Consider the following 15,111-nt stretch of genomic DNA (forward strand, 5'->3'; position numbering starts at 1 on the left):
TCAGCAGCTCTCGTTGAAATTATTTGCACGAAGTGATTCTGCAGATTGGACAGATTGGTCTGGGGAGAAATCAAAATATACCTGCCGGGGTGGTGACGATAATCGATTTATTGATGGTATTTCATTTATTTTTGCATCGTTTACTAACCTTATTCTTTCGCGGTCTTCTGAGGTAGGTAAATATTGTGAGACGTTCTCCACTGCGCAGTGAGTTGTTATAAATACTTTAATGCAACCTTAGAATAAAGCTCATATAACCTTTTTACCTCGGCTTGTTGGTTGCAGTTATAATAAACCAGGGCTAAAACACGAATGCAACAATTTTTCTGTAAGGTTGATTGTTTGACAAAAGTAATGAAATATTTTTTTTTGATTGAAAACAGCATCATTTCCATTCCATAGCGATAATGAGATTAGGAATTGCAATAGTGGGATGTTTTATTACCAATGGAAAGGTTTCACTGCTTTAATGGATGAATTTTGAATGAATCAAGTTCTAAATTTGTAACTGGTTTTTCAATCGCAAAGCATTATCCGTGGCCCTTTCAGCTGTGTTTTATTTCAACGTTTGTTCGGGAATCTTCTGATTGAGTTCAATTCGAGTTAATACGAGTTTGTTTAGACTTTTGTGTTAACCACAGTCTTTTTTCTATTAAATGCATGGCTCATAAAATTTAACTTTCACAATCAACCTTTTCCGGAAGGTCACACGTATTCACAGCAGGGTTAAAGTATGTTCCGTCTGGACATATCTGTTCATGTGGCACATTATTTACGCAGATAAAGTATACATAACATCTGCCCGGATGTGCAACATAGATTGGTTCCTCCGGGGTGTCCGTTTCAGGACATACGATCTCAACATCTGCTGCTTTTTCTACCGTTGAGATCACGACACACTGTTCGTAGCTAGCGTCGAATTGGGTTCCCGATTCGCATGTACTCACGGACGGGATTCCATCGATACACGTCACGTAGCGAGTCGTCAATCGAGGTATCGCTAATTTTCGAGTTCCTTCCGATGGGCAGATGCTGCTGGTGCCAGCCGCAGCCAGTCCAACTAGTGCCGAAAATAGAATATATTCTGAAAGGTAATGTATATGATGAAAAGCCTTCGAATGTTCTCTGTAAAATGTTATCACTAGCTCACTTATCATTTTCAGGTGCCACTTGCTGGAAAGTCCCGACTCGAGTGTCACCTTCGAAATAGCAAATTAGTGTCGATCTCTAGCATTATATATATATGCTAAACAAGTCAAACTTTCACGTCAGATGGATTACTGTTATCGGTAGACGGATATCTTTACTGGACTGCACGATAACTTATCGAACGTCGCGGTCACATTAGGAATACTATTCAAAAGTGTCTGTATTTATTTGATAAGACGATGAAAATATGATGACTAATTCTCTAAATAACGAAAGTTAATTAATATCCAGTTTGTTGCAGTTTTGCGGTCATGAAGTTACAACTTCCCTGTAAAATGGTTGTACCCTCATTGTGAGCAACCACCCTAACATTGCCCATAACCGTTCCTGCTAATACGAGTATGTAAAGATAAGAGATATTAGAAACAAATGGGAAAACCCTGTATAATCTCAATGCACACGCTCAATATATATTTATAAAAAAATATTGAAGAAAGTATCGCATGTCAAATGTATCAGATATTCCCGAATATAAAAATATTTAGCGATACAAAAGTAGAAGTAGAAGAAGAGTAGAAAACAGAAAAATTCGAAACTGAGAAAATTCACAACTTAATTTTATTGCTGCACGATAATTGGGTCTTCAAGTGCTCCAAAAAATTTTACCACATATATTTTGCTAAATAGCATGATAATGATAATGATGATAATATTATCATTTTATTATCAAACTAAAAATCACTGATGACCAAATGGACAGAAGACGTTCTCCGCTGCGTCACATTCCTCCGTTATCTGATTAAAGTAACTGTCTTCTGGGCACACGTGTTCCACTGGCTCGCCGTCAATGCACACGAAGTAGATATTGCACTGCGTTGGGTGGCGAATGTGAGTCGGATTGTCCGGATCGGAGTCCTCCGGGCATTCAATCTCAACATCAGCGATGCTGACGGTGGCCATACCGACTAGTACTAATAGCAGCAAATAACCTGATCAAATATATTGAATGTAGTATAAACTTTAAACGATATTTTTATAAAAAAAAAACTTACTTTTCATGTTAAAGCCTTTTCCGAACAGGATGTCGTCGAAGAGAGTTTGCTTCTGAAATACAGATTGGACTCTTGGAAGCACATCATTTATACCATTTAACCGCTTCATACGTCCAATCAAACGAATCTTATCGACTTCGATTAAGCGGTGCATCAGTAGATAATACGTCTCACAAAAAAAAATGTAAACTAAATTTAAAAAGGTAAAAAACCTACATGGCACCCTACCTGCAATTTAACATGTTTGACGCACAATTGATTGTGAATTATAAAATCCAATCCGATTCAAATCAGATGTTATGCTTAATGTGTTTAAATATAAACTTAGCAGTCCAAAAATGTATCACTAGCTGACCATTTTTTTCAAGTAGGTACATTCAGATATTCACCAGTTTCAATCAATCAAGTTCTTATGGTGATATACGAAAAATTTCAATGATATTATCAAGGAAATATCATTAGTAAATAAGTTTAAAAAAGAACCATTTTCGAGTCTTATTTGTTTAGTAACAACACTATTCACAATAAATATTTGACAATTGCTGTATTTTTCCAGTAGAATGCTTCTATGATCATTGAAATTAGTGTAGAAAATCTGAGTCATTTACAAAATCCGAAGATTTTTTTATTATGAACTTCTGAGTCATCACCGGCTAACTTTACCTGTGTACAGCGTCCATTATAGGTTTCACACACAATTTATTGGTTCTTACTAGAAGGATGTTAGGCTTGCAAAGGTTTTAGATATGTTGAAAACCCATGGTAACGTTCATAAATGATTCTAAAACAATGTTGAAGGTTGCTGGAACACAGTTTCAGGTAGAACGCCACTTCACTTCACGCCACTTCAGGAAGCTAAAGTTCGAAAAATGATTATAAAATGCTGCCGAGATAACAAAAAAAAAATGATAGACATTCCACACGTCATGCAAAAAGCAAACTGCAATGACGAGAAATAAACCAAATTGCAGGATGCCCCTATTGCCAAACACGAATCGCGCTTCTAAACACTCCAAATTATTTGATTGTGAAGTAGTTGACATTTTTCTGCCGCTCGGCAAAACATTTCACGTTAAACGTAATTTTATTTACAGCACTACAATAGGATATTATTTCTTTGCATATATTGAAGTTTGATTTGAATCTTTTCACTGCATGGTTCATGATTCACCTATTGCATATCTTGAAACGCCGTAATACTGAATAAACCCAAGAAAAATGAGAATAGGAAGCTTCAGATTTTCTTGGAAATGTGAACAATAATTCCCACGCCAATTTTTAAGCCGTTTTCCTCGAAATTATTGATTATGGGTTTTACCAGTTTTGAACGAAAATGACGATATGCCAATTTTGTAACAATTTGTTCTCATACGTTTTGTAAAGTGACTGTGGTTATCCTTGAGAGGACGGTTGGTTTTTGTTTTCACAAAGCTAGGGGCTTGCCTATATGACAGGGCTTCCCACATGAACGGGAGATCCAAAATCTTGCGCTGATGATCTACAATCACTAGCAGGGTTGCCAATTTCCGAAACTGCAATCGAAAATGACTAAAACAACATTTACTTCTCTCGAATTAAAATAAATCTTAGTGTCAACCCGTGTCAATTTCCAGTGCTAATCCGGTCAGTAAAAAAATATGATATGTATTATTTTATATCGAAATCTTACGTAAGCCATGCTATTAACTTTATGTCAATAATGTAAATAAGCATCTACTAATTGGTACTGTTATTTCATATTTTTCATATTCGGTTCATTCGACAAAATTTAGATATTTGAATTCGCCGCCTGTTGCGATGCGACTTTCCGCAACTCTTTACTACTTGTCGGTCTAGTGCTCAGCAAATCATCTTCTTACTAGAGTGATCGGTAATACAATAAAGACTAAATTTCTGCATACTGGCTTTCATATATTTATAATAAAAGTTATTCTTTCGGTGGGCGTATCGTTGTGCACTCGAACGGGCAAAACAACAACAATAAATCGAGGATTCATCAAGCTCGTCGTTGCCCGAAACTCCCTTACGATTAGGCTAAGTGAATTGAAGTGAGAAAATGACCAACGAATAAAATATTCATTTGGCGTAAGAATAAAAAGGTCCTATTCGGACATCAACTGTTAGCAGGTAACTAAAGCGGAATGGTATTCTTTACCTGAATGCACCTTTCCTTCCTCTATCGAATATTCGCTGCCATCAGCCGGGATGAGATTGTGCCATCCAGCCCGTGACTTGTCAGCCATCTCTTCCAGGTCTGAAGAGTAGTCTTTCTTGGTTAAGTATTTGAGGAAACTGATTCAAGAAAGTTTGGGCTTGTGATCGCCATGAGATGACTGACAATGGGTTTGTATGGCACAATCTCCCCCCGGCTTACTGTACTGATTTTGCTACATTCGAATTTTTCAAAGTATTTACTCACTTGCTTCTCATACGAGCGCCGCTGTACTTCTGTATGTTCAGTGGTTTTTCATTTTTTGATTGGCTTTCTTTTACCATCCACCATTTGCTTCCCTTTTTCTGCTTCTTCCATTATACCCACCCCCTCAGGGTTATATGTCGCTGATTGTGTACAGTTCCTCAACTAGAGACAAATTATAACAACGGTTACACGTTTGTCGATTTTTCATGAGTTTAGCTTCACACGCACTGACAAAACTACCCATGCAGCATCAATCATACCGACCCATGAATCAGCAGAAAAAAAATTGACAGCTCTATCAGTCAAAATCTAATTGTGATGGCAAAAACAGTGGAGCTATTCCGTTCAGAAAAGTGCACGTTAAAGAACCGTACACCTCCGCGACAAATTGTGGATGCCGGATGCACACGTTCCGGCATCTATCGGCAACTTGGCACTATTGGACAACAATAAGAGCATCGAAAGAAAACCCGGTTCCGGATGGCCGACGACCCAGAACAATGAGAAGCTCCAAAGGATGCTGGAGAAGAAGACTGGAGGGAAAGTCGCCTGGTGCACCTGGTCGGAAGGTCGGTGCAACCGGTCAAACAGTGTAAAATTATCTTGCAAACATGCGTTACAGCCACTGGTTACAAGGCTGCAGGCAATGACACAGCGGCAGCGGCTGAATGAGATGGTCAAGTCAACTTTCCCGGCAAATCGCGACGTGGAGGTGGTGATGGACGACGAGACCTATCTCACCCTGGATGGCAACGACAGGCAGGGCATTTCGTATTCTACTTTCCCCGCGAAAGAAGAGAGCTCCGAGGGGAAGTTCATTTCACACGTCAAGTACCCAAGAAAGTGCTGCTGTAGCTGACAATCAGCGAAAAGGGAATGTCAAAGCCCCTCTTGCCTCCCGGAAGTTGCGTCGTTATTCAAGAAATGCCATAAGAGCGAAGACACCTTCTTGTTTCGGCCGGCTTAAGCGTTGCCCAGATAACTAGAAATCGTATAAAAATGACAATACAAAATCGTACAAACATCCAGTTTCAATCGAAATTGTATAAAGTTCATGATATAACCAGTTCAAGTTATCTTTCATCATATATGGATCGTACAGTCCGTGATATATGACTGCATATTGTTCCTCGTATAAATGCACACAAAAAATCAGGTTTCATCGCAGTAGAGTTGTCTACAGTGCTAAATCTAATTGCAGTGCAAAATTGTTGGATTTCTAATTTATATGATCCACGTTGATATTCATATTCCTTGAAAACAGTTGTAAGGAGATTGTATAATGAATTGTTTACAATTTACTTTTTCGTGACAGTTAAAATCGTCTATTATGAAACACGAAATCGTTGAATAGTATAGAGTGATACCATTTTTATGTCAAATTTAATTTAAATTAAATATGTTTCAATAACTCTGGTTTTTAAAATCTAGTTCCTTAAAGATTTGAAGAATTGGGTATAAATCATGAACGCAGTTTTGACTAAAAGAAAAATCACCCAAAAAAATGGCACATACAGTCGGGTTTCACACAAACATGGGGAACGCCTTAAAAGATTTTTAATATTTGTTGATTGCAATTGCTTGAATCACCTAACAGTTAAAAAGTAAGTCGATACAGATCGCATGTTATTATTCCTTCGTATATGAGACAATATTGAGTTACACATTGACATCCGAGTCTATAAATAGATTTAGGTCAACATTGAAAACAATAAGTGACATTATATACGATTTGCAGGTTCATACGATTTGAGGCGTTCAACAGTACTAGATAAAACTCGTTGACATGCAGCATCGTGAAAGGACTCTGAGGATAGGGAACAAGAGCAGTGATTGGAACGTTGGGGGTTCGAGGCTGAACACAGCCTTGTAAAATATAATAAAGAAAAATGCCGCATCCAACCCCAATAATTAATACATACCAAAGAATGTAAGTTAATGGTACGTATAGTTATCAATAAAAAAATTTTATGTTTATTTTATTATTTGGAAAATTTAGATTGTGTGTAATGCAAAATATATTCGCAGTTCAGGTTACACACTGCTGCGTTTAAGTTCGTAGAGCATCGTGGTAGAACTATAATACGAGTGGAACGGAATTGTATGTATGCTTGAATTAGATAGAAAATTGTACTAAGTAGCAAACAGAGTTGTTCATACCTCAGATTTTATGCAAAAGGTAATTGTTATAGAATTGTAAAAAATGGAATCAAAAGTTGTATATTTTTAACTGCGCGAACCATTTTGGTACGTATATTGCCTCCACTTTGGTACTTATAAGCTCATATAGAACGTTATATACAACCTCATCAGATTGTACAAGGGTGCTTATATCTCAACAACAACTGAAATATACGGACCAAATTGTTGGCTGGGTGGCCCACTGCTTCAAGCAATCATTGGAAGAGATAGATCATCTGCATATCCTATGGTAAGGAAGTTGGGACTTCTCCCAGCTACGTCTCATCGATAATTTCTGGGGAAACTTGAAGTGTAAGATCTACTCCAACAGGGTTGTCGCGAAAACAGAGGAGGAATTGATAAAACGTTAGCACCCCTACGTTGTTGTGAGACGTAATTCTACGTCAAAATTCAATATAACATAAATGTGTTAAAAATAAATACATTATTAAAGACTGGTCTTCTTATAACAAAAATCAACTATATCTTTCTATCGAAAATTGCGATCGACTTTGGCTCTCAAAGTCTACAGAAAAGTCTCTTGCCTGCTAGTGAATAAAAACGACATTTTAAAGATACGGTTCAATGCTTCGAGAAAGTCTCCATACAAAGCGCTCATTGAAGTGGTTCTCTAAAATTTCGTTGCCAGTTTTGTGGTGGTGCGCATTAAGTTCTTCAAAATATTAGTTTGTTTCCAGCTCGCTGCGTTGTTTAACCGGTCATCGATTGACTCTTGCTGTTCAAAACAAGCATTAGTTGGGGTCAAGCTGCTTTTTCAAGCTACACTCGAAAGTTTAGCTTAGTTCGATGATAAATGTGTTAAGTATTAAATTGAGTATTTTCTTCGTGTTTTCATAATTTCACTGGCACCGCTGTATCCCCTTTTGTCCTATTATGGATCACTTGATAAATGAACCACCCATTCAGGTTAGAACAAAATTGGGTGAACCACTTCGGTCAGATTAACTCAGTTCATGCGAAAACTCGAGGAATCACCAGAAAACTTCCATCGGGAAACATCTTATTTAAGTAATCTGCATCAGAATCACGAGAAACGCTTATACATTTCAATTAATATTAAGAGAAGTGTTTTTCATCAGGCTGGTCCACTAAAGGAAGCGGTCCATCCAATTATTATTTACAAATGTTTCTCGTGATTCTGATGGAGTTTGGATAAGATGTTTCCCGATAAAAGTTTTCTGGTAGAGTAAATTAACCTATAGTGGACCTCTTTACTTCATAAACCTACAGTGGACCACAGCGTTGCAAAGCGAGCGAGAAAGCTGCTTGAGAACGAGACATTTTCTAAGCTTCTCAAGTCTTTCGCACACACGCTTTCGAGATACTCTTTATTCTTCATGCATTCACCTGAGTAGCAGCAAACGCGCACCGACACGCAGAGAGATCTTGCTTATTGCTACTCAGCGACTGTAAGAGAGTACGCGAGTTCCTGCTAGCGAGTAGGAGTACTCGACTGAAATTGCTCGACTAAGAGGAGTGCTTGAAAAACTGTGCTCGAGAACGAAAACGCTTTCTTCATCTATCCGGTTTTGCTTCATGCACCTACACCCGACAGTGGGGCGAAGAATATGTAATGTGTCGCATACTGGCACATGTAGGGTATCGGACTGCTTCGGTAAGTTTTTTACAGCAGTCTTATGCAAAACCAGCCGAAACAAACCGCTGCTGAAGTATTCCGACCAGGCCTCAACGTCGTCGAATGAAGCACCAAAAGGAGAACACGCAACCAGTGTGTCGCACAGTTGACATTTTTGCATGACACCGTATCGAAAAGTACTGTTGCCTCTCTTGCAGACTGCGACAGCAGCGTTAAACTATACGCTTCTCTATTTGGGAGAATCGTGTGACTAGAAGCTAACACGGATGGTTAACGATTCTTTTTTGTGCCGATCTCCGGCCGCTTCGATATCTCGACTGTCACATTGTGCGAATGACAATAATTAGCAATCATGCGACAGTTTAGCACAGTAATAAAATGGAAAATAAATAATTTCTAAATATGTACTGCCGAAAAATATCATCAATCGTGTACACTAGAAGATTTGAGTCACAACTTCTAAATTTTTTCATTCAAAAATAGTTCGTTGTAGCGAAAATCTTATCCAAATTAGGCATATTTAGGCAAAAGCAGGACAATAAAAGCATGAATCTTACAAATTTAACCCATTATGGACCGGACCTAGATCCTGATTATACTCCAACGCGATTTTCACAACACAGGCTTGTATTGTTCTCATCAAGAAAAAAATGGTGAAGAAAAAATTTTCCCACTTTCCACAACCGAGTATTTCACTGTTCGTTTTTCCGAACAATGGGCCAATGTGTGATAACAAATCAATGAATCCTGAATCATATGATTTCATTGAAATTTATTAATTATGTGGTTCAAGAGCTTGAAAACATTTGGGATGTACATAAACATTACATTTTTTACAAATGAATATTGTGGGTTTATGACAATGCCTTCATCTTCTTGATTTTTCATCGTGAGCTCTAGCTGGAAAGTGTTGTCTAATATCTAAAATCAACGGGAGGGGAATATATACCACATTTACTTCAGATGCCCGTTGAATAGCTAAAGTTTCTTCATCATCACTCTCTTCCTCCAGTATAGCGAAAACTTCATGCATCGTCAATGCGCGGCGTCGATTCATCTTGTTTTCTAAACATGAAGATCGAATTCACTATAGATACACTTAGAGCAAAGTAATCAAAAGACATGAAACTGATACTTACGATAGCTTCAATACAGATTCAGTCCACATGAAACAATAGTAGTTGACGCACTATAAAATAAACTTTAACTAACTGCGTTTGACAGTACGTAAACAAAGTGAACACCTATAGGACCACTGTTCGGAAAAACGAACAGTCATTTTCGATCAAGGGGCACGCGCGTTGCAATGCTCGTAGAGTATTGATAAATGGTACAAAGTAAGAGTCATCCATTAGTAACTAGAATATATCAATATCAATAGCTTCTACTTTTTTTTCAGTTTTAAAAATTATAATGAAAAATTGTGTTTTTGCACACATCTGCGCGAAACGCTAGCCACCCTACGGGATGGTTGGGGAGGGGTGTCCAGCACATTTTTGTTGTAGCCAACATTTCCAGCTATCATATACAGAAGACGGAATGTTCTTATCTTATCTCAGTTATTAGTGAAAAATTTCTAAAGTACTGTTCGGAAAACCGAACACCCGGTCCATAATGGGTTAATTACCGTCCTCGGACCCAAATAAAAATCGATGCTAAGTAAATTGATTCCACTTCAATTAGTAATAAATGCAATAAATAGCACAGACAGCTACAGTCAATAACACACGAGCCAGATATTGTCTATACAATGACAACAATGTAAAGAGAAGTGAGCGAGAGAATTGTTGTTCATATTGAAATCGTGACAAAAAGCAAGACGTAAAGCAGATCGTATGAAACTTCGGTAGCGGCTACTGTCGCGTAGTGTTTCATTCCACAGTGGTAATTACAAAAATCTTGCTACTGTCGTGTGAATACTGTAGCGTACCAGTACATTTCCCTACCATGCACGCAACCCCTTCGTCTCACTCGCTGCTACTAGAAAAGCAAAGCCTTGGTGCTACATTCCGATTCGGAACTTGACCTTCTGTTTATTTATACACAGACTTCGCAGCCGACTATTTAGTGTACAGAAAAATTGCGGGGCTAGCGCTACGATCCTACTGACACTAACAGTCTCTCCCGAGACGAGACTCGAACCTACGACGACTGGCTTGTTAGGCCAGCATCGTACCTCGAGACCATCTGGGAGACACTCGCTGCTACTAAATCTTCGTAAACTCAGTTCTGCTGGCGCTTGCCGAAGAGAAGATGAACACCTTCATATTCCACACGACTGTTGCATGTGTAATCTTTTGCGTTCTGCTTTGCCTTCCGTCTTTCGGATGAAGTAAAAAACAACTTCAACTGACGAAAAATTTGCTCAAAATGAATTTCTTCGTCTTCATTATCCAACTGAAGCGACTATAGTCAGCTTCAATGAAATCGTCACTTGGATGGATGAGGGTAAATTACTTCGTACAAAGCGTTGATGCTGCTGTTGCGTTTTAGGCCGTGGACATACTGGCGCGGCTTGCGTTGCAAAGACTGTTCGCCTTGCCGTGGGTTATTGTACAGCCCTAAGTAGTACATTAACCAGCGATAGGGTGAGTCGCCTTCACAGTGCAGACCGCGCTAGTATTTACGTGCCCTTAGACATATAGGAGCAGGCATAAGGGCTAGGAAAATTATGCTTTAAAACTGATATATGCGATTTGTAACATGTTACGTATGATTTGAAAGTAAACGAAACGGGACCTAATGAGACATGTAATATGTAACGTGTAACATATAATGTATAATGTGTGACATGAAACGTGTAACATGTAGCGTGTAAAATGCTCCACGCAACGATTTGCAAAGCCTGCGACCAAATACATCAATCACAGCACCCAACATGCTTGTCCTTACCTCACAGGTCAAAGCGAATAACTTGCTTCGGTTCATCGTCATCATGCAGTTGACGATAAATTTTAAATCGTCAATTGAAGCAAAATTTGCTCGAATCTGCTTTCTTCGTTGCTGCCTTGAAGCCTCAGTTCTAGCAGTTCAATCTGAACCGACGATACAAAAACACCGAAGAAGAAACGACGAAAAAAAATGAACCGAGTGAAAGACGCTTGTTTTGTGCTCAGTGAGAAGGAGAGCGAAACAAAACGAAGTTGATATCAAATCGGATTGAAGACGAAGTTGAGTTGCGTCATCGTCGAGCCTGATTCCGACACCCTATTATTTTTTTGTCCCTTTGCAACCATTGCAAAGCATCTCGAAACAATTGTCTTCGGCTGCTCGGTCTCGCGAGTAGGGGAGTAGGTACATATGAGTACACACGAGTAAAGTAGATGTGAGTGTGTGCATATGATCTCGAGAGAGAATGGGAGCAAGAAAGAAAGTGAAAAAGAACGGGAAATAGTTTGAATGGAGAATTCTCTAGTGTGTGATAGCGGTAGCACCGAGAACCTCATATGGGGTGTTGCATGTTGCTTACGAGCGAGACTAACAACCCTGGTGGACCACCTGTTAGATTAATTCAATTTCTCTTAACATAATTAGCAATTTATGAGGTAGAGCTACCTTGAATAGACCACTTCCTAAATTGAACTATTTTGCCGAGAATTTATTTATTCTCTTAATATAATAATATAATATAATTTATTCTCCTAAATTTTAATAAATTTAAATTTATTTACTTTAAGAATTTATTCTCTTAATATATATTTAAATTTACAAAGGTTTCACGTGGTTCTGGTGCAGATTAGCTGGATAAGTTGTTCTGCCATTGAAGTTTTCTAAAAACTCCTCGAGTTCTCGCATAAATTGTGTTACGTAAATTGCCAATGCACAATGGTCCAGAAACCAAATTTAGGGGGAAACTTGGGTCTAGAGCTCTATAGCAACATTTTAGAGAAAAACTTTCTTCGACAAAGTTGTTACATATGATAAAGCGCTCATTGAAAAATTATCAAAAACTAGGGTGACTAACATTTTCGATGCAATCAAGTATCTAACTTTTTTATCTTTGTAGCATTTTGGGGCAAACATAAAAAATATCTCTTGGTCTCATTTTTAAGGGAATACTTGACTCTATAAATGAAGGAACTTTTAGAAATATGTTAATTTTTAATTTGAGTAAATTTAAATTAAAAAACAAGACGAAAATTTCAATAATTTTATACATTATGTATATAAAAGCATTTATTTTTTGGTATTTTTTCTTATAACTAGACGTAATTACCTTGAATTTGACCCAAAAAGATCGAAAATCGATCAACTGGTTCAAAAGTTATGAATTTTTTTAAATAAAATACATCGAATATAGCCGTTTTTTATGGTAACCCTATTTCGGAGCTGGTTCCCTTGACAACCCAACGAAACAATACGGGTTAGATTATTTTCAACATAGATGCATCTCTGCGATTTTGAGCACAATTGTAGCACTTTGCGAGACCAACTTCGAAATAGGGTGACCATAAAAAACGACTGTGTTCGATGTATTTAATTTAAAAAAAAATTCATAACTTTGGAACCAGTTGATCGATTTTTGATCTTTTTGGGTCTAATTAAAGGTAATTACGTCTAGTTATAAGAAAAAATACCAAAAAATAAATATGGGTGCTTTTATATGCATAATGTATAAAATTATTGAAATTTTCGGCTTGTTTTTAAATTGAATTTAGTCACATTTAAAAAAAACGTATTTCTAAAAGTTACTCCATTTATAGAGTCAGGTTTGTTCTTCAAAATGAGACCAAGAGATATTTTTCATGTTTGCCTCAAAAAGAGTGACAAACAAATGAAAAACGCATATTTTTTGATGAAAAATATTAATAACTTCGAGTAAAATTGAGATATTCACGATTCCAGCATTGCAAATTGTTTCTCTTCAAAAGCTCTAAAAGTCGTTCAAAGACAGTTTTGAGATGAAACTTGAAATAAAAAAGTTGGAGCGTAAAATATGTTTTTTTCAATATAAATCGGTTGTTTTCAAAGATAGAGAAAAACTTTTTTCTACAAAGTAACTTAGAATCAATCGAGCTATAACATTGTAGAACAAATTTTTTTTCTATCTACAAAGATAAAAATGTTAGACACATGATTGCATCGAAAATGTTGGTCACCCTAATTTTTGATAATTTTTCGATGAGCGCTTTATCATATGTTACAACTTTGTAGTAGGAAGTTTTTCTCTAAAATGTTGCTATAGAGCTCTAGACCCAAATTTTCCCCTAAATTTGGCTTCTGGACCATTGTGCAATGATAAGTCCCAATTGCGAAGTAAAAATTAAAATTACAAATTTCTAACAGTGTTGAGAAGTCACCATTTGTGATTGGACACACATACTCATTATTTACTAATATTTATCATAAATACTTAAGCTACAAACAAATCCCCCCTTTAAAAAAATATCGTTGTTTAGTCTTCAGTGTAGTACTACAGGGCAGACGAATAGAATAATGATTTTTTAGTGCACCGTAAAAAGTAAATTGGATTCAATTTAGTCTTTCATTTTCAATTGAAATATTTGTTCGAAGATTTTTCCTGCTTTACTAGAATATTACATTATATATTCTGATAGAGTTAGAAAAGTTAGTATTCATTTGTTCCAATTCTGGCAATGATATGAGGAAGCTTACTAGTTCGAACCACAATCATCTGGAACGGTTTTTTTTATCTAAGACCAATATCGTATGCCCTCTACTATTGTGTCTCGTTTCTAGAACACCTGAATCAACTACACACACTACCATGTGAGAGATATTTCTAGCGACTGAGAGAGAGTGTTCACTTGCAGAGAATATTAGCGACATACCAATATCCCTATCGCTTACGCGATCCCTTAGTCGGTGTGCTCCCACCAGACACGTTCGACGAAAGAGACCCGTTATACAAAGATTACCTTCTGGATCTAATTTCGTTATTTGTCTTAAGAATAAAGTTCTAGTTGATATTTGATTTGTCAAAAGATGAAATTATCATCATTTGCTTGTTCACCGCGTTTCGCTTTACGGGAGCGTAAGAATTACCCAAGCGTACATGAACGGAAAAGATAAGTGATAAAATTGGCTGAAAAGTAACTAAACACTTCAATTTTGAATTTTATTTTCAGGGCATTGCCCTAAGAATAGTTAAATTGAACAGGTCATTGGTTAAAAAACAGCATATGATTGCCCTTACTGTTTGTTTTACAAAAATGTTTAGTCTGTTTATCTTGATATGTGTTCTTTTTGTGAGAACGTGTGATAAAATTTGGACCCATGTCGGCGAATCTTCACCCCCGCCAAATTTCCTATGATAATTCCACTTTACCCGCATATAGTACATTGCATGTGATTTGACTAAAAAAATCAAGTTGTTATTTTCATTGTGGTTTAAATGTGCTAGATAATTCATAAGACAAATTTCAGTTCCCTGACTATTGGTGCTCTTGTTTGTTGAGTAAGAATATGAAGGTTAATAGAAATAGTCACCGCAATAGAAGAAACTTGATCTTAGTTTAAAACTAATTCTTCTTATTGCAGAGGCAAAACAACGAAAACACATTAACTGCAAACATTGGAAATGTTCAACGGAGAAATATCCCTTTTCCTCCTTATAGCGAATAAACAGAAAATACGAATAAAGGTTGAAAAGTAAAAATAAATTTATAAAAGGTGCTATTCAAATTCCATGTTTTATAAAGTTTTGCCCAAAAATATTCACAAAGCAAAGA

General features: G+C 37.0%; 2 protein-coding genes across 4 annotated transcripts in view; one reads left to right on the plus strand and one right to left on the minus strand.

Moving 5' to 3' along the window:
- The window catches only part of LOC129717999 (uncharacterized), a 47,440-nt gene that overhangs the window by 29,623 nt on the left and 2,706 nt on the right, over window positions 1-15,111 (plus strand). Inside the window, exon 2 of one of the 3 annotated variants that reach the window (XM_055668371.1) lies at window positions 6,359-6,561. The exons of 1 other annotated variant lie outside the window; for it this stretch is intronic. The gene's annotated coding sequence lies outside the window, so the exon portion shown is untranslated. The remainder of the gene's footprint in view (window positions 1-6,358; window positions 6,562-15,111) is intronic. One more of the 3 variants, XM_055668372.1, reaches the window with a different exon arrangement.
- On the minus strand, window positions 421-1,256 carry LOC129718000 (peritrophin-1-like). The gene is made up of 2 exons (XM_055668374.1): window positions 1,151-1,256; window positions 421-1,084 (listed from the first exon to the last, which is right to left on the minus strand). Exons 1-2 carry the CDS (start codon window positions 1,155-1,157, stop codon window positions 675-677), a joined length of 417 nt encoding a protein of 138 aa, XP_055524349.1. The 5' UTR covers window positions 1,158-1,256; the 3' UTR covers window positions 421-674.

This window comes from Wyeomyia smithii, chromosome 1 (assembly GCF_029784165.1).
Source record: "Wyeomyia smithii strain HCP4-BCI-WySm-NY-G18 chromosome 1, ASM2978416v1, whole genome shotgun sequence".
In the NCBI taxonomy this organism is placed as follows: Eukaryota; Metazoa; Arthropoda; class Insecta; order Diptera; family Culicidae; genus Wyeomyia; species Wyeomyia smithii.